Genomic DNA, 19,389 nt, shown 5'->3' with positions numbered 1-19,389 from the left:
GAGCGAGAGCGCCAGCCAGCCAGCCATCAGTTACCTCTTGTCCTTCTTGTCCTTTAAGTTGTGGCTTGAATGTTTAGTTTTTCATTTCCTTTTGCCCTCTTCTCTTATTTTTCAGAGCACAAGATGAGCTCTTAATCTGATAATAATCTTCTTGGTAGGGATGAGGGGGTTGAGAAGATGAAAGAGATGGGGCTTGGCATTAGATTTGTTTCTCTAGGTAGTTTTAACAGTAAAATGTATATAAGTAGACCATTCCTTCCAAGCTCTTGAAATGTTTCACTTATCTTCTCTGGTAGCAGGTTATGGTGAGAAACACTGAAAGGTGGGGAGGTTTAAAGAGCTCCCTATGATAGTAGTACTAATAAAATAGTACAGTTATCTATTCAAATTCCTTAGTCTTTGGCATATCATATTATGTACTTTTCGTGGGGAAAAAAAAATGAAATCACCACTTGGCTAACTTTACATTATGTATTTGTTAGAACCTCAACATGAATTACTATCTTTGGTTACATCAGCTTAATCATATCATGTAGTCTTGGGTTCATAGATCATATCTATACGAAGCTTATTTGCCTAAAGATTAATTACAGGTTACCTAGGCCCTTTTTAAAAAGGTGTCCTATAGTTACTAAAGAAGATAAAACAAAAAACATATCATTTAAGGGGCAGCTAGGTGGCTCAGTGAATAGAGCACCAGCCCTGGAGTCAGGAGGACCTGAGTTAAAATTTGACCTCAGACACTTGACATTTAACTTTAGCTATGTGACCTTGGGCAAGTCACTTAACCCCAATTGCCTTGCCTTTCCCCCTCCAAAAAAACAAACAAACCAAAAAACCCATACCATTTAAGAAATAAAAATAGAAGTATCACAGAAGAGAGTTTCCCCCCTTCTTTCTTTTAGCTCAGCAGAGAGAATTCAGATATCTTGCTTTCACAGAAGTATCTATTGACAAGTGACTCCAAAGAGGAGAATAAAAATAAATGTATGTATAGCTTTAGAAGAGTGGGAGATGAAGCTTTTTTTTTTTCTGGTCTTAGGTTGCAGTGACAAAGGTTTTGGCCACTCACTTCACTTGTATTGAAGTTGCAATTATCTGAGGCAGTTGTGGTGTGTTTCATTTGATGATAGAAATCCATTTATATGAGGCAGAGTTAAAATTGTTGGGGAGCAAAATTTTATTTTTATCTGATTCAAAAAAGGTAAGTATTTTTAAAGACTGACAAAATTATCCTTGCCATATGAAATACTTTGGCATTTATACTTACACCACTAATCTTTTCCAAATGTTTAAGTGTAACTGCTTGTCTTTTCCAAATAGATTTCTTTTTTCTTTTTAAAGTGAACGATGTATTTGGATAGGTGTTAAATTAACAGCTTTTGCAATTTGTCTCCTCCTGGAAAAGGTGTAACCTAGGAAATGATAATGTTGGCTTCCCTAAGTCTATTTCATACTTGTGTGATTTTGTCTTTAGTTGGAACCAGATGCAGGGCTCTGATCAGTCAGGGAGTCATGAGATTAAATTGAAAAAATTCTTATGTGGCTGTGGGTGAAAATGTCACTTGTGCCCTGGGAGGGAATAGGAAAAATGTTTCCATTTCTTTTTGTCCGTTCTCATACTGACTAAATATTAGACTAAATATTCTGAATAATGGAAGAAGACTGGGCTTTTGCATTATTAGCAGCAGGTAAAACTGAATTGGGATGTTTGTCTTTTTTTTTTGTCATGTTCTCCTTTTCAGATGTTTTTTCCTTCCTAGATTCCTCTTTCTGCTGCCTAATTGCTTAGGACTTTCTGCTGTGCTTTACTCAGGTGCTTCTCTGGGCAGTTCCCCATGTTCCAGACTTTCCCCTTCTCTTTTAATTTAAATTTACCTATCCTGTGTTAGTCTATGATAATAGGCAGTGACTTTTTAATGTTTTGTTTCTAGGTAAGATATTTACATTTTAATAGACAAATACCAAAAGAATGAATATAAGCAGGAATTTAACCCACCATCATAGTGTTGTCTAGTTTTGTTTTGTTTTTAGTAGATGGGTCTTATGGTGCTCTGTAAATCACACAAATATATGACAGTCTTATTCTCTTCATAATAGAGAGTTATAATTTTGGAGTTGGAAGGAAACTTGACTAGCCATCATCTAATTTACCTTCCTTAATTTACATGTGATAAGACAGAGGTTCAGAGATCTTTGCCAGATCATATTGTAAGTTAATAGCAGAGCTGGGACTGGGCAGAACTGAAGTCTTCCGATGTGCTATTCAGGGCTCTTGGTACAAAAACACATTGCCTTGTTGTCATTGACATCCATCACTCAAGATTTAGTTGTTCTTTTAGAAAGTTATGGATTTGTACATTTGAATTTTAGAACTCTCCTTATTAAAATGGCAGAGATTTTAATTTTGTGCTCCTTCAAAAGTGGAGTTGAGGAGTACTAATTCTGCTTATAAATAAAAAAATTTCTAGGGTTGTCTTCTGTGGAGGAGAAAATGTGTCATTTAAATTTTTTAAAAAGTAGAGAAAAGAAGTTCCAGGTCTCACATTTTATGGCACTTTAAAGAAAAGCATAATAAATGCCAACCATGTGACATTTCCTCAGATTTGAAGATGTTCAGAGTCTTAGGACCAGGGTTATTTTCTCTCTTTTTTTCCTGAAAAGTAACCTTCCTAGTCTAGACATTGGGATTTACACACTAGGCTTCAGCAGCATGTGAAACAAGAATTAACAGAAACACAGGATGGTTTTTGAAGAGGCAGAGGAACTAGAGATGAGATTGCCAGAATTTTCTGGATTATGGAGAAAGCAAGGGAGTTTCAGAAAAAAAAAAACACATCAATTTATGCTTCATTCACCACATTAAGGCTTTTGACTGTGTGATCACAACAAAATGTGTCAAGTCCTCAAAGAGATGAGAGTATCAGATGATCTTACTTGTCTTTTGAGGACAGCATACTAAAAAGCAGAGACATCACCTTCTTGATAAAGGACTGTATAGTTAAAGGTATGGTCTCCAGTAGCAATGTATGACTGTGAGAGCTGGATTATAAGGAAAGCTAAGTGCCATAGAACTGATGTTTTTGAATTGTGGTGCTGGAGAAGACTTTTGACAGTTCCTTGGACAGCAAGGAGATCAAATCAGTCAATACTGAAAAAAATTAATTCAGGCTATTGACTGGAAGGTCAAATACTGAAGCTGAAACTTAAATATTTTGGCCACAGAATGAGAAAACAGGATTCATTGGAAAAGACTCTGATGTTGGGAAAGATTGAAGGCAAAAGGAAAAGGGGATGTCAGAGGATGAGATGGCTAGGACAGTATCATGAAGAAAATGAACATGAACTTGGGCAGAATTCAAGAAATAGTGGAGAATAGAAAGGCCTGACATGCTATATAGTCCATGGGGTCATGAAGAGTCATTTGAGTGACTGAACAATAACCTAAAGAGGATAAGGAGGTTTGAGACCCCCCCCCCCCCCCCCCCCCCGCATTTAATGGATGCTAAAAGCTTTCTGTCTTTTTTTGTTCTCTTTTTTTTTTTACACTAATTAAAGTTCTTTTCCTCTAAGGTTGGAGTAACTTTCTAAAGGTCACAGATAAAAAGAGACACAGATGGGAAAACGTGGTATATATACTACACATATTTTCAGGGTATTTTCCCCCCTTTGAGTGAGGTTATCTCTTTACAATCTACCTCTGAAAAGTGCCCGTTATTTCTTAATTTCTTGTCATCGATGAAGTCTGCTATCGTAGTGGAAAGTCAACAGTTTTTTGCCAGAAAGAAACAGTGATGTCATTCTCTGGATGGATGAGAAATGAGAAAATGTGATACTTGTAGCAAAATAGTGAGCATCAGTCAAAGTTCTTTAAAGTGTGTTCTTTCCTTGTCTGTAAACAATACTTTTTTCTTCCATTTCTTAACACATTTTCACTTGAGATCCCAAATAATATTTTCTCAGTAATTGTGTCCTTCGGTTTCTTTTAAGTTTTAAAGGTGTCATCTTACTTTGATTTCTTTTATCTTCATGTAAATGTTGTCATATGTAAATGCTCAAAGGCAGAGAGATTTTTTTCTTTAATGATAAAAATTTATCCAGCCTACAAAATAGAAAAGTCATGTTTTGTGTACAAGTCCTATTAAGCTTCTTCAGAAAAGAATAGATTAAAAATCTGAAAAGCATGAGGAGGTGGAAGCACACACATTAAATTGTCTCAGAAGTGTATGATGAAAGTTGCAGTGGGAAGGCTTTTAGACATGCCTAGTTTCCAATGAATAAATAATGATCACTTGGTGAGTGTATGAACTCTTCTACCTTCAGGTAGAATCTTGAAAGGGGAGAAATTGTGGCAGGCGCATTCATTCATCAGTATAAAAATAGCAAATGAAATTGAAAGTTTTTTCAATAGTCATGACTAGGTTTCTGATTTTATTATCATTCCTTTCGCTTTGGTAGTGGTGGTTGTAGTGGTGTATTATATTTTATGCAACCGTTTATTTGTGGGATCTTGACTGGACAATGAAATACAATTATACTAGCTACTGGAGTTAAGATTGTACTTCTCTTCGTGATTTTAGGTGCCATTTGTCTGTAACAGTGAATACATGCAAAGTTTCCAACTCTTTATAATTTAGACCATATATGGATGCGGTAGAAATGGAAGTGCAGATTCATATGTCAAATTAATGCAGTTATTGTGAGGTTGTTTGAGGGGAAAGAGATCTTTTGCCAGATGGCAATATTAACACCTTCATTAGCTTCAGAATAGCTTGAGCATGACTTGGACTATCTCCTCTCTGTATTATTTCCTATTTTCTCATATTGTCTCTTCACAGCTGATCTCATCTCAATGAGCTGTTCTACTTCAGTTTAGTTGTTAAATCTCTTTTGATATTTAAAAAAGTTCATCTATATTTGTGGAATTGTTTTTTTTTTCTCTTCAGTTTCACCAATTAAGCATTTTCTTTTTTAAGTTTCTCATTTTCCATATGTAAGTATGTTGTAATAGTAAATGTCCTCATCATGTTGTTATAATGGGAAGAGCATTGAATATGGGATCAAAGGACCCGAATTCAAATACTATTTGTCATATTATATCTGGGGCATTTAAGTAGATGGTCTCTAATGTCTCTGCCTGCTTTAAATCTGTTATCAGAGAGGGAGGGAATAAACATTTATTAAGTGCCTACTGTGTGTCAGGCACTGTGCTAAGTGCCTTATAAATAATATTTCATTTGATCTCACAACAATCCTGTGTGATTGGTGCTATTATTCCCATTTATAGTTAAACTGAGGCAGACACCAGTTAAGTGATACACTCATGGTCACATAGCTAGTAAGTATCTGAGGTCAGATTTGAGCTAAAAATTTCCTTAGTCCAAGGTTAAATATTGTATTCAACTATGTACCACTTAACTTCCTATAAAAATAGTAAATGAAATTGAAAGTTTTTCCAGTAGTCATAATCATGTTTCTAACGATTTTATCATGTTTTCACTTTGATAGCAGTAGTGATTTAGTATTATATTTTGTGCCACTATTTATTTGTGGGATTTTAACTAATTAAATACAGTTATACTAACGATAGGAATTTTAATTGAGTCTGCAATTTTCTTTGTGGTTTCAGTTTCCATTTTCCCTAGCAATAGAGTTGTGCCTTCCTGATAGATCAATGTTTGTCATTTTTTGGGGGGTTGGGGTAGGAATAATTTTGTGTGTGGGATGTAGGGAACCACCTGTTTCACCTATTTTGTTCTGGAAATGATGTACATATATGTAAAAGGAGGACTATGATGTATGTGGAAGAGTTCTGAAAAACAGAAGTGCTACATAGAAGTAAGATATTATTCTTTTTTTTTTAAGCAGTCGGGGTTAAGTAACTTGCTCAAGGTTACACAGCCAGTTATTTCTGGGTGTGGTGCTGAGTATCTGAGCCCAGGATTCGGTCCCCAGGTCATCCCGACACTGGAGCCAGTGTTCTTACTAGCTGTGCTACCTGGCCGCCCCTGTAAGGTATTGTTCTTAAAATGTGATACTATCAAACAGTTGAGTTCACAAACATTTTTATTTCCTATGTGCAAGGTATTGGCATTGAGGAGACAAAGAGTGAAAATGAAAATAATCCCTTCCCTTAAGGAGCTTATTATGCTCGACTATATTGCAGAGGCCAAAAGAGAAGAAAGCAGTTGATCTTTTTAAGTTTCTAGTTTCAGGGTTGCTATAATAGTGTTATTTACAACCATCAAAATCCAACATTCAGACCTTGATCATAGGATGATAGATTTAAACAGGAAGGAAGTTTAGTGGCCCAGGCAATTCTTCTAAAACTATGAATTGTAGAACAAGTGCTGATCTTCATTGGTATGGGAAGTTTCTTCACTGTCAATTCTCTATACCAATAAAATTATAGGTATGGTTAAAAACCACCCAATTACAAATTTAGCAGTTATGATTGGTTACTTTTTTAGATGATTATCTGATCATTAATATATTAAGCTCTAATGAAATTTTATCTAGCTGTTCCAGTGGCCCTAGAATACTTTGCATTTAATTTCTTTTTCCATTGTCTCCACTTTGATTTCCACATTTTGTGAGGAATAGTGGAAAGTTGTTTGAAATTCACGAATGATTAAGCCCAGTTTCCTTCTTTGGCTAAATACTGGATAGTTCCTTTTCTCCTATCTTAACACTACTAAAATGCTGAACATAAACCTTCAAGAGATAAGGGCATATGTATAAATGGTGAAAATGATCCTTTGTTTTGCTATGTGTTAATAACTTATGAAGTAGCTAACCTAAATGATAATCATTTAAAAAAATCCCTTGGGAGACTGTTAAATTTTTTTTAATAAAAGGAAGAAAATTAATGAATAACATTGCCCATATAACATTCTCAGATTGCCTTATTAAAATGAAACAGATTTAGTTTTATAAAGTACTGTGATGTAGGTAATTTCTGTGACAGTTAAAACAGATCTGAATGTTCAGTCTTTTCATTGGTTCCATTGTGCATCTCATCTAATTTTTATGTGCTGCACCCATTTTTATGGATGAATAATTTCAGTGGAAATTAAGTGTTTACAGACTCTTTCGTAGTAATTTAGAAACTTAATAAGGAGACATAATTTCAAGATGCCAGAGTCTCTTAAGGATGTCCTTATTTGAAGTATGTCCAGAATACTAAAGTAAGAAGTTGGTGTAAGATGCTTCATTTTAAGAAGACTGAATCTTTAAAAAGGGAACACACAGGCAGAAGGCAGTGTTAAGGTGAAATTCAAAGGGAGGGAATATCTAAAGGACAAAGTCTGCAATTTTGACTTCAGGAAATTTTTCTGAGGTACTTGCTTTTTTCCAAGAAAATTGAATTGGTGCTTGTAGGACAAAACAGGGATCAAAGAATTCTTTGACCTGGAACTGCCACCTGACAGTGCTGGTCCTGGGGACATTGTTGACAAAACATGGAAGAAAAGAAGCCAGGCCAAGTTTCTGAGTGCTCATTCAGAAACTCATCTGGCCAAAAGCAAGAGAGTAATAAAGGGAAATAGACTTTTAATACTTAATGAGAATGCAGAAAGAAAGATAAAATATCAAATACACTGACTTTTGTTATAATGTTGTAATAATGTAAATGCCTTAAAGGGTGGGGGAATATATCTCAGAACTATCTTGTAGGTTTAGACTTCTTAGAAGGTGGTCCTTTTTTTTTTTGTTTCACTAACAAAATCTTGGAGAGAATGTGAGAGACCCATTTAATCCTAAAGTTCCCTTAAGGAATAGTGCCTCAATAGCCTGATGCTATTACATTTTCTTTCTTTCTTTTTTTTTTTTGCTTTTTTTTGGAGGGCAATTGGGGTTAAGTAACTTGCCCAAGTTCATACAGCTAGGTGTGTGTGTGTGTTTTTAAAATCTTTTAATGTATAGGAATTCCAATACTACTCCATATAGCAATATGTTCATTTAAAGAAACACATTTAATTTTTTTCTTCTCTTTCATTGTGACATTATAAATCTTTTTTAGTAGAACTAGGTAGGCATTTGAAAGTGTGATAAATGCTGGTTTTGCCATGATTGTTGTAATTTGGATTTCAGATAAGTATTAGCTGCATCTTTTTCTCTAGATAAATCTGCTAAAATGTAAAGATAGCTGGTGTTTTGTTTTTGTTTTTAGCTTTGTAAAGATGAGAAAAGGGAGTCAGGACAGGGTTCATAAAAGAGGGGCTAGAAATGCTGTTGAGGTTGAAAAAATCACAGAATCTGACTCCTCAGTGACTGGCATGTTGTCTTTGCCTATAAAAAGCACTTAGTAAATGTTGGAATTTTATTGATTTGGATATTTAGTGCCTTCTTTAACAGGAGGATTTTTATCCTATGTTTTTGGCATTTGTGGTAAATAGTTAAAAGAAGATGATAATATGATGCTCTATTTTATAGGTGGAAAAATCCTAATGATTTGTCCAAGGTCAGACAGAGTGCTTACAAATGGCAGAATGAATATAGTTAATTCTCGATTATTTGGCCTAATTTTGTCTTTTGTCTCTAATCTCTTAGTTTACTTTTTTGGTTGAGTTTAGATTGGTGCCATCTTTGAGCAGTCATCTGCTAGAGGACAGTACCTTTCATTTTCATTCTGTGAGAGAAATTGATTCAGGGAAAAATGAAAATCATCACCTGAATTGGCTAAAACCCCCAGCTCAGTGGTAGGCATCTGTTTGTTATATCTTTCTCTAGCCTGCCTTCATCACACTGCCCCAGCTCTGCCCCCTTCCCCTTACATTTTGGTTATTGGAAGCCTTTAGAGAGTTGCAAAACATACTTGTATTCATTACTATGCCTTGCTTAGTCACGAAGCCCAATTTGTTTTAAGTGGGCCTTTTTGTGCCATTGGATGAGATAACAGCTTGGTAGCAGATTGAACATATTAGTGTCTAGCTTGTTTAATTTAATTGGCTGCTGTTCCTTTTAAGTACTGCAGCCAACATCCAGGTATGAAATGTTACAATTAAAATTGCCAGACTGATTTTATAATTATGATCTGAACATAATAATACCTTGTATTTGTATAACCCTTTATAGTCTTCAAAGTACTTCACATGTATTATCTCATTTGATCCCTTTCCACCCACCAGCTCAAGGCTTTTACATTTTTTTATTTTGCCCATGATCTTTGGGAAATGAGCAAAACTTTAAAAAACGTGAAGTTATATTTAAGAAGTATTCTTTCTTTGTCCTTCCCCCAAGTTACCGCAAATGTTTTCAGAGCTTTTATTCATTATTTCTTATTACACTCTTGAGGAGGAGGTTAATGACAACTCTAGTTGTCTTTGTAGTTGAAGGGGGAGGGAGCAGGAAACCAGACACCTGTTAAGTGATTCCTAAGGTTGAATAGTGAGTCATTCAGCTGTTCAGGGTATAGACTATTATAAGCACTTGGTAAATATTAAATGATAATGATGGTAGGGACCATTAATTGAATTCAGATCTGTTGCTTCCTGATTTCTGATTTTCAGTATTCTGATAATTCCTTAGCCTTTTTAGCTAGTGAATCCTTTGAATGAACAGTTTTACAAAGTTTTTATTCCTCATTCCCCTCAGCTATGTTTGAGGCTTTGATACTAACTGATGTAGCATTTTTTATTTATGTGTAATACCAAGTAAAGGATATTTAATTCCGTGGTAATATGCCTTGCTGGTGTTTTTATTTAGACTCTTATTTTTCCTACATCATTTCTATTTATAAAAACCAATCCTAATGTCCTTCCTTTTAGAAGTCTCTGCCAATCATTATTTCTATCAGGATCCTTTGTACCTGATTCTTGGCAGCATCTTTTGACTCTGTATCTTTTCTTTTCTGTATCATAGTAGACTTTCTGATTTTCATAGATCTTCACATTCTTCAAGATACTTTGGACCACTTTTCTTCTCTTTTTTAAAAGGTTGGGGGAAAGGAGAATATTCTAGTATAGAGTGTGGAGAGGACCTTATAAGGTTCATACTTTGTCTCCATGTTAGCTATTCTTAGATATATCAGAATGTCGTCTTATAAAACTTCCAGACATGCTATATAAAATCTCTTGGTAATCCATCCCAGTATATAAATCTCCCATTTTGACAGTAATGTCTTTATGAATCTTTAAGACTCTCCTCCAAACCTCTTCTAAATCTTCCACTTCTCTCTTAATGTTATAGGAGTGCAGAGCTAGACATGGCATTCTAGAAAGGGTTGTGAGCAGGGTTAATGATAGAAAGAATCATGTTAGGGATCCCATCTACTATACTTTGTCCATCTTCATTGTTGATAAAACATGTAGAGTATATCTGAAATGTAACATGTGGAAGTGATCATTTATTTCTACTTCACAGTCCCTTGAATTCAAAAGAACTGCGACTGTCTTGCTTCCATTTTGAGATGAAGATGGATATTTGGAGATATATTGATAAGTAAAATCTGTCAATACAACCTCTATAATGTCTTACAGTTGAGATGTCCCAGCATACCAAACAGTTTAATGGTAACTTTAATTCCTAGTATTTTTTGGCATTACTTATACAGTAATTATCAAAAGAAAAAAAAAATCGAGGGTTTTTTTTTTTTTTTTGCTTCCTGGTACTTATTGAATTTTCTGTAATGATTACAGGTAGAAGGTGATGATGCTGAAACCTATGAAGAAGAGAACAGTGAATGGGGAAATTATTCCAGAAGAAAAATTGTCTCTAACTGGGATCGCTATCAAGATTTTGAGAAAGAGGCAGAAAATGAAAGTGCAGAATCACAAAGGGGAACCGATTTCAGTGTCCTGCTTAGCTCTGCAGGTAGGAGTGCCATCCATGTACTTATTATTTAGTTTTTTGAAGGTTGGATAGATATTTATTGTCTTTTAAAGTGTTCTTAGTAATCAGCATTCCATAGTTTGTCTTTTTCCGCTCTTACTGAGTTGTGACTAGGTTTCAAATCCCAGTGGAGGTTGATCAGAGTATGCTTTGAAATATGTGGCTTGTTTTTCTTTTTCTCTGTGAAGGTTTTCATGGACTAATATGGTATGAGAGATGGAGGAAAAGCTTTACATGAATAGAAAGTACCAAACATATACATAGTATACAATATTAGCCTGAGAAATGAAAATAAATGTTTTCTGAATCTATAAAGAGGGAATTTCCCTGAGTTTTGGGAGATATAATTACAACTATTTATATAGAATTACTCTCACAAGTAAATAGCTAGCTTATATGTGTAGTAATAATAATAATAACGATAAACATTAAATAGAACTTTATAGCTGATATGAAGTCTGAGGATCTCACCCTTTCAAATGATTCTTGGTTGTTGGAATAAGGATACTTCTCCTCTAGCGATACCCATTAGGTGTTGGAGGTTTCTCTAGTATTATTGGCTATTGGCTTGTTCTCTCTCCCCCTCATGTGTCTGTCCCCCCCCCCCCCCCCCCCCCCACCCCCCGCCATTTCAATTGAGAATCATTTTAACCAGACTAAGTAGCCTTTAGGAGATATGGGTATTTAATAAGGTGGTACTTTAAAAACAGTTGGTTCAAAATACCACCCCCTCCCCAAGTGTGTTGATACTCTCCTACAAGTACATACAGATTCTCAGGGAAATCAGGAGCAAGCTTAGGGAGCACATGTGGCAAAGGCTTAACAGGTCCTGGTTTCTGGGAGTATTTTTCTTGAATTTGTGGTTTATTAAAGTTCACTTAAGCATGGTGAATATGTCCAATCTGTCCTTGGCTTCTTATGTGGCCATTGCCATCAGCTATGAAACTGATGAGAAGAGGTTCCTTCTCAGGGGTTTTTCTGGGGTTCCATACTTGCTCTAGTTTCTGGATTGACTACCCACGCACTGGAACTTTAACTCTCATTGGGCTAGCTTGATGCTGTTGTATAGGACCAAACGGGTATGACAGATTTGCTTAGACAATTGGGACAGACTTCCTCTCTGGCATCATTTTAATGTATCCATTGACTTTGTTTTTTCTCAACCCATATTGTGAGGTTACTAGTTACTCAAATGTGAAATCAGTAATGTGATATAAATAAATCTTCATTGATCAAAAAAAAATCACGTGACTTAGAATCAGAATGAATAATACTTTACTGCTGAACACATTCTCTGGAATCCTTCAGTTCCAAATTAATTATCTGAACATTCTCATCATCAGCTTTTGGGTACTTGGCAAGCTCTCCAAAGTATTATAAAATATGGAATTCATGAATTTGTGTCTTATGCTTCTGCAGTCATTATGCTAATCTTCTCTGTATTGTTCTAGTTTTAGAATATGTGTTGTCAAAAGCAAGTACCATTCAGTGTCTTTCAAAGACTTTTCACACTTGGCTTAAAGCAGGGGTTAACATTTTTTGCATTATTGATCTCTCCAACAGTAGAGTGAAGCCTATGAACCCTTTCTCAGAAGAATATTTTTAAATGCATAAAATAAAATATGTAGGACTACAAAGGAAACTAGTTATATAGAATGGTTATCAAAACAGTAAAAAAAAAAAAAGTTCATGGACCCTAAATTGAGAACTCTTGGTGTAAAGCCAATGATTGATTGAAATATGCCCTCACCTAGTTAAAGTATTAAGGGGGAGTGGTTTCTATCCCACCCTTACAGTACAATATCTCATTTAATCCTATCAGTTACATTACTAAGTAGGTATCTCTATTTTAAAGACAAGGAAACAGGTTTTTGGAGAGGTTAAGTAATTTGCCCAGGGTCACACAGTAAGTTCCTTTTTTTTTTTTTTCCCTTTTTGGAGTGGGGAAGGCAGGGCATTTGGGGTTAAGTGACTTGCCCAGTGTCACATGGCTAGTAAATGTTAAGTGTCTGAGGCCTGATTTGAATTCAGGTCCTCCTGACTCCAGGGCCGGTGCTCTTCCAGCTAGCCGCCCCTCACAGTAAGTTCTTAAGGCAAGATTTGAACCTAGCATTTTTCTGACAAGTCCAGTGCACTTTCCACTATGTTGTGCTATTTCTTTCTAATACGCTCCCTTTCTTTACTGTCTAAAGAAGTGTAGAGGAATGGACATAGTGCTGGGCTGGGATTCAAGAAGACTCAACTTCAGTGTATACCTCAAACGCTTTCTTCATGAGTTTGGGCAATCACGAGCTTTCTGAGTCTAGCTATCTTCATGTATAAGATTTGGATAATAATTTCTGTATTACCTACTTAACATCAATGTTGGAGGATTACATAATATATGTGCAACACTTTTCACACCTTAAAGCACTATAATAAATGTCAGTTATCTAAGAATATGCGTATTAATGGTGTTGTCTATCATGTGTATCTTGACAGAGCAGAAGAATCAAAGTCTATCATTTGTGGGGCATAGACAAACTGTTTCTTATATGGACTTGTTCTTTACGAGACTAACTCTTTTTTTCATTTCCTACTCCTGATCTTGAGGGGAAAAAGATATAGAGTTTGGGGAGAAAGAGACAAATAGAGATACTGGGATAGAAGAGGTAGAATGGAAAGTATGGGGATTGAGAATAGAATGAAGGAGCCTAAATGTAGGAATAAGCTTCTAGAGATCAAGTTTGAAATGAACTTTTTTCTTTGTTATTTTTACCTTTCTCTTTCTTACCTATCAGATCTCTGATTACATGTAACAGATTAAAATAAGAAGCAACTGATTATTTCCCCATAATAGAGTGCCCTGGATCTTATGCAGGAAACACTAGTAGGAAGAAATGAATAAGAAGGCAGCACACTGTCGTAGGGAGAAGATAAGAATAAAAATCAGGTGATCAGGATTCAACCTGTTGTCACTAGACATAACATAGAGTTAAGCATCAACTTAGCCTTTCTTTGCCTTCTTTGAAAGTAGCTTTTACCTTTTTCCTTATCAGGAGCTGAATTCCACATATGTTTCTAGCAATATACACCTATAAAACCCCAACAATTTTTTTTAAAGCAATTGGGGTTAAGTAACTTGCTCAAGGTTACACGGCCAGTTATTTTTGTGTGGGTGCCAAGTATCTGAGTCTGGAACTGATTCCGAGTCTCCCAATGCCAGGGCTGGCGCTCTTACTCACTGTGCCACCTAGCCGCTCCCCCCAACAAATTTTTAAAAAGGGATGTGTGCTTCCTTCAGAGATAGCAGAAAAGGAGAGAAGTTGGAAAAATAGCTTTCTATTCTGCTGTGACCTGGGGAGGAGAAAATTCAGGGGCCTTAAGAACTTGGGTTTGAGAATGGATGGTAGCAGTAGGAAGAGAAGGTAAGCTGACCTTTGGTACCTCTGGAAGAAAATAAAGAGATCACATTGGGAGCCACTATAGGACTTAAACCTGAGAAATGTCTCTGAGGGATCTTGGAGAGGTTCAGTGTATCCGCTCTGGAGTATATTCAGTTCAACAATTAAGCAAAGATTTAAGTACTTAGTACGTATAAGTTATTGTACCAAGTGTTAGGAATACAAAAGACAACTCCCCTCACCCCCAACCAGTTCCTGTTTTCAAGGAAATTGTTAAAGAGAAACAAAACTATACCTAGATAAGTAAATACAAGAGATACATAAAATTAAAACAAAGTATTTTCAGTGAGGGCAGTATGGGCAGGGGAATAGTAGTTGAACTGAATATTAAAGTGAACAAGAAAGGGGTTCAAGAGATAGAAATGTGGAGGGAGTGAATTCTGGGCATGGGTATATGGGGAAGAGTGGGGAGGCCATTTTGACAGGAACACAGAGTTTGTAAAAGGGAGTAGTATGAAATTAGGCTGAAAAGGTAGGTGGAGTCTGATTGTGTGGGCCTATAAATCCTGGGTCAACTTCAGTTTGTAGTTTAACTTGCAAGCAAGAATGAACTGAATGCTTTTGGGAGTGACTGGCCAGAAGTTTTGCTTTAGAAATATTATTTTGACAGCTGTGTTGGGGAAATATTGGAGAAAGAAGAGATTGGAAGCAGGGACATCAAATAGGAGGCTATTACTGTAGAATAGGCAAGATATTGAGAGGCCCTGAATTATGGGGCTGTGTGAGAGGAGAGCAGATACATAGGAGGTCTGTGGTGATGATAGAGTCCTACTGTTTCTTCATGTGTGTCAGGCATCACAGAGAGAATGACTTTAATCGGCTCTCTGCTCAGCTGGGTTGAAATACATTTCCCCCTCCTCCCCCGCCTAAATACACAAAGGCCTGGAATCATGGCTGTTTTTGTAGTTTGCCTTGAAATCTTTCTATTCACTAATAGGTTACTCTGTCTAGTGTTGCCTTGCAGGCGGATTAGGCTGTACTTGAAATATTAATTTAACTTTTTTAATCCTTTGAGGGGTTAGAAATAATAAACCTAGAATGAACGTGTTTACGAAACCTGATAATAGTTTCAGTGCACAAAGCTGTCCCTTGGGGCTTATGCTATTGAGATTTGTTTGCTAATATATTTCATTTTAAATATTTTGGGTAGTGAGAATTGTTAATGAATGAACCTCATTTGTTTGCTGTGCAGTAGACAAGGAGAAACTGAAGATAAATGTGAGGGTAGGGCTGGTGCAGGGGGAAATCTGTTGGAGAAGATGGGATGGAATAGGATTACTTGGTGTTTGTAGAGGGGTTTGCTTTGGTAAAGAGAAAGACCACTTCATGTGGGACAAGGGTAAAGAAGGAGAGAGTGGCCAAAGGCATCCGGGTGATATAGGATGAGGAAAAGGGGAGAAGAGGGAGCTCTTGGTCAATGACCTTAAATTTTTCCAGTAAAATATGAGGCATGATCCTTAGTTGAGAGAGTTGGCAGGGCAGGGGGAGCTGTGAGGAGGGTTGAAAAGATTGGAAAGAGCCACTGGGGTAAATAGGAGACTGAGTTAATTGGGAAGGTGTAAAAGGGATATATAGCGAGTGCCTTGTTGAAGTTATATAGCATTAGTTTATAGTGAACCCACTCAGCTTGGTTTTGTGCTTTTCTCCAGCTTTGCTCAGCAGCATGTGTGCAGGAGTGAAGGCAATGGATGGTGAGCACAATCTTAGGCTGAGGCTTGGGAAGACAAGATTGTGACAAGATAAGGGGTTGACATTGTCATGATTGATAAGATAAGGGGGTGGTTGCCTAGATGTCATCCTGGCCTCCTCAGTCTCTCACACTCTCCATTATCCAATCTGTTGCCAAGTCCTGTAGATTTTATCTTGGAATTATTTCTTCTATGTACCCCCTTCTCTTCTCTGACCCTGCTGCCACCCCGGTATAGGCTCTTATCACCTCAAGCCAAGACTCTTGCAATAGCCCGTTAGCTAGTGTCACTACCTCAAGGCTTTCCCCATCCAGTCCATCCTCTACTCAGCTATCAAAATAATCTTCCTAAAGCACAGATTTTACTGTTGCCTCCCGACTCCGTAAACTCAAATGGCTTGCTATCAACTCCAAGATCAAATATAAAATCATCTGTTTGGTTTTTAAAGTTCTTTATGACCTGCCCTCCCCCATCCTTTTCAGTTTTTTTTATACCATCTGCCCCTTCCTACCCCCAAGTAGTCTTCAGTTTAGTGACGCTGGACTCCTTGCTGCTCCTTGAACAGGAAACTGATTCCTGGCTATGGGCATTTTTCCTTGGCTTTACCTGACATGGAGTGCTCTTCCTCCTCATCTCTGCCTCCTGGCTTCCCTGGGTTCCTTGAAGTCACAGTTAAAATTCTATCTTCTAAGAGAAACCTTTCCCAGAGCCTCTAAATGCTAGTGCCCTCTCCGTTGATTAGTTTTAATTTATCTTGTATATAGCTTGTTTGTATGTAATTATTTTCATGTTATCTCCCCATTAGATTGTGAGTTCCTTGAGGATAGGAAATATCTTTGGCCTTTATATCCCCAGAACTTAGCACAGTACCTGGAATATAGCAGATGCTTTAATAAATGCCTATTGATTGACTTTAGAACTGGGAATTTTGTATAGTGCTGGTACATTTCTTTATTTTCAATCTAAGTGTGACAGATGTTGACTATTCTGATAAAAGTGATTATTCTAGCTCTTAATGAGAAAAAAATACCTTTAGTAAGGTTCTGATGTATAATAAAAAGTACAAATAAAAGCCATCAGACATAAGTTTTTATGTCTTTTTTTCAACATTGAAACTATTTTTTTGAGTTGGATAGATTTATCATCTGGGCAGAACAGCGTATATGAAGGATAACCACAAATATTTGTTGCTATTTGCATAGGTTGGAAAAAATCCCTCTTCTTAATTCTACTTTATATTCTCATCTTAAAAGGAGGATAGTAATGCTTTATGTAGCTCCCTCACAGGGCTCTTGTGAGGAAAGTGCTTTGTAAATCTTAAAAGTGCTCTATAGATATGAGTCATTATTTAGTGCTAGTGGGAACTTGGGAAAAACCAGCTAACTGTTTTAACTATGTCTTATTTTACAGTTATTTGGAACTTAAGACATTTTATTTCTTTAGATGAATTGGTTGTTAGGATGGGATCATCTTTATTTAGAGAAATTATTTAGTATTTAGTATTGAAAGTCTAAATCCTGAAAATATTATAGGTTTTTGCCTGACACTTTTCTTAGTTCAATAAACATTTTTTTTTTTTAAAGCAATCGGGGTTAAGTAACTTGCTCAAGGTTACACGGCCAGGTGTTTCTGGGTGGGAGCTAAGTGTCTGAGCCTGGATTCGATCCACATGTCATCCCGACACTGGAACCAGTGCTCTTACTTGCTGTGCTACCTGGCCGCCCCACAATAGACATTTTTTTAAGGGCCTAATGTTGCCAAGACACATGTGAGAAACAATGTAGCATGGTGAGCAGAGGGCCAGCCTTGTCATCAGGCCTGGGTTCAAATATATTTCTGAAATGTCAGCTTATTCTTTTTAAAGGAAGGTCCCCAGCCATGCATCTCTCCAAACCTCCATGTTGCAACTGCATCTTGGTAAACTTTGTCTCTGGGAACCTCCCATCTTCATTGGTGACTCCCTCGATAGGACACTATTTTAGGACTGCTTCTTCTCAGTCTTTCACACATTTAAAATTTTTTCATAAAATTTTATTTTATGATGTATTGATATTGCTACCAGATCTGTGCCTCAAAGAGATCAAAAAAAGAGGAAAAAGACCCACATATATACAAAATATTTATAGCATTTCTTTGTAGTGGCAAAGGATTGCAAACTGAAGGCTTTATCTCACTTTAGCCTCAACTCTCCAAGCTTTTTTAGGGTACGAACTGGTTTCCTTGCTTGTGTTAGTGTACTCAGTACTTTACGCAGTGTCTGGCACATAGTAAATACTTAACAAATCCCCTATCCCCTCTCTCTTTACCTTTTCCTTTTTTTTTATGCTCTAGGCAGCAATGAGAATGTAGGTTATCTTCAATAATCTACTGAGAAGTAGCATGGTATAGTAGACAGAGCACTCGCCTTGGAGTAAAGAGGATCTGGTTTCAGGATTGTAGCAGGCTCTTCTAATTTGATTGGGTTAAGTGATTTGTTATTCATTTTTACAACTATTACTTCCATGTCTTAAACGATCACTTACTTAACTAGTAATAATTTAAACTTGTATAGTGCTTTAAGTTTTATATAATTTTGTTCACAATAACCCTCTAAGATAGGTATTGCAAGTTTTATTATCTGCATGTTACATATGAGAAAACTGAGATTCCAGGTATTTAAATAATTTGCTTATTATGGTCACATAGCTTCTAAGTAGTGCAGCCAGATTTTGAACCTAGGTCTTCTGATGAGAAGTCTAGTGCTTTTCCCACTAGTTAAAACACATTGCTTCTCTTTGGTAATTTAGATTAATTAAAAAAATTATTTCTTCCAACCTGTACAAGCACTCTTTTTAAAAAAAATTTTTATTTTATAAAGCAGTCGGGGTTAAGTAACTTGCTCAAGGTTACAGGGTGTGGTGCTAAGTATCTAAGCCCGGATTCGATCCCCAGGTCATCCCAACACTGGAGCCGGTGCTCTTACTTGCTGTGCTACCTGGCCGCCCCTAAGTACAAGCACTCTTACATGCTTTCAGGACTTGCCATGAAGGTTGGTGCTTTTGACATTAATACTGAAACACTAATTAGCATGGAAATGCTTTTTAAATAAAAAAGTAATGAATAGGTAAACTGGTAAATTTGTAACAAGATTGACTGCTTATAGTGATAATGCCATATACTACCTATAAGCAAAACTTAAGGCTCACTGAAATTTAGCATGGTGCCTGGCACATAGTAGAAACTTCATCCTTCCTTCCTTCCTTCCTTCCTTCCTTCCTTCCTTCCTTCCTTCCTTCCTTCCTTCCTTCCTTCCTTCCTCCCTCCCTCCCTCCCTCAGTTCCTTCCTCTCTTCCCCCCTTCCTTCTTTCTTTCCTTCCCTCCCCCTAATTCTTCAGATTTCCCAATTTTTATTAATTCCATCAGGTACCCAGACTCAAAACTTTGGAGTT

General features: G+C 36.6%; 1 protein-coding gene and 1 pseudogene across 1 annotated transcript in view; one reads left to right on the top strand and one right to left on the bottom strand.

The window, feature by feature from the left end:
- AVEN (apoptosis and caspase activation inhibitor) overlaps positions 1-19,389 on the top strand; it is a 183,834-nt gene that overhangs the window by 9,243 nt on the left and 155,202 nt on the right. Inside the window, exon 2 of the mRNA XM_069097664.1 lies at positions 10,638-10,812. Within this exon, the coding sequence (XP_068953765.1) occupies positions 10,638-10,812 (175 nt within the window). The remainder of the gene's footprint in view (positions 1-10,637; positions 10,813-19,389) is intronic.
- On the bottom strand, positions 12,208-12,308 carry LOC138169679 (U6 spliceosomal RNA; annotated as a pseudogene).

This window comes from Petaurus breviceps, unplaced genomic scaffold (assembly GCF_028583685.1).
Source record: "Petaurus breviceps papuanus isolate PSGF00001 unplaced genomic scaffold, PetGlider_PUasm1.0 37, whole genome shotgun sequence".
Taxonomy (NCBI): domain Eukaryota; kingdom Metazoa; phylum Chordata; class Mammalia; order Diprotodontia; family Petauridae; genus Petaurus; species Petaurus breviceps.
Note: the sequence above shows the minus strand (reverse complement) of the source record. Positions and strands in the feature narration are given on the sequence as shown.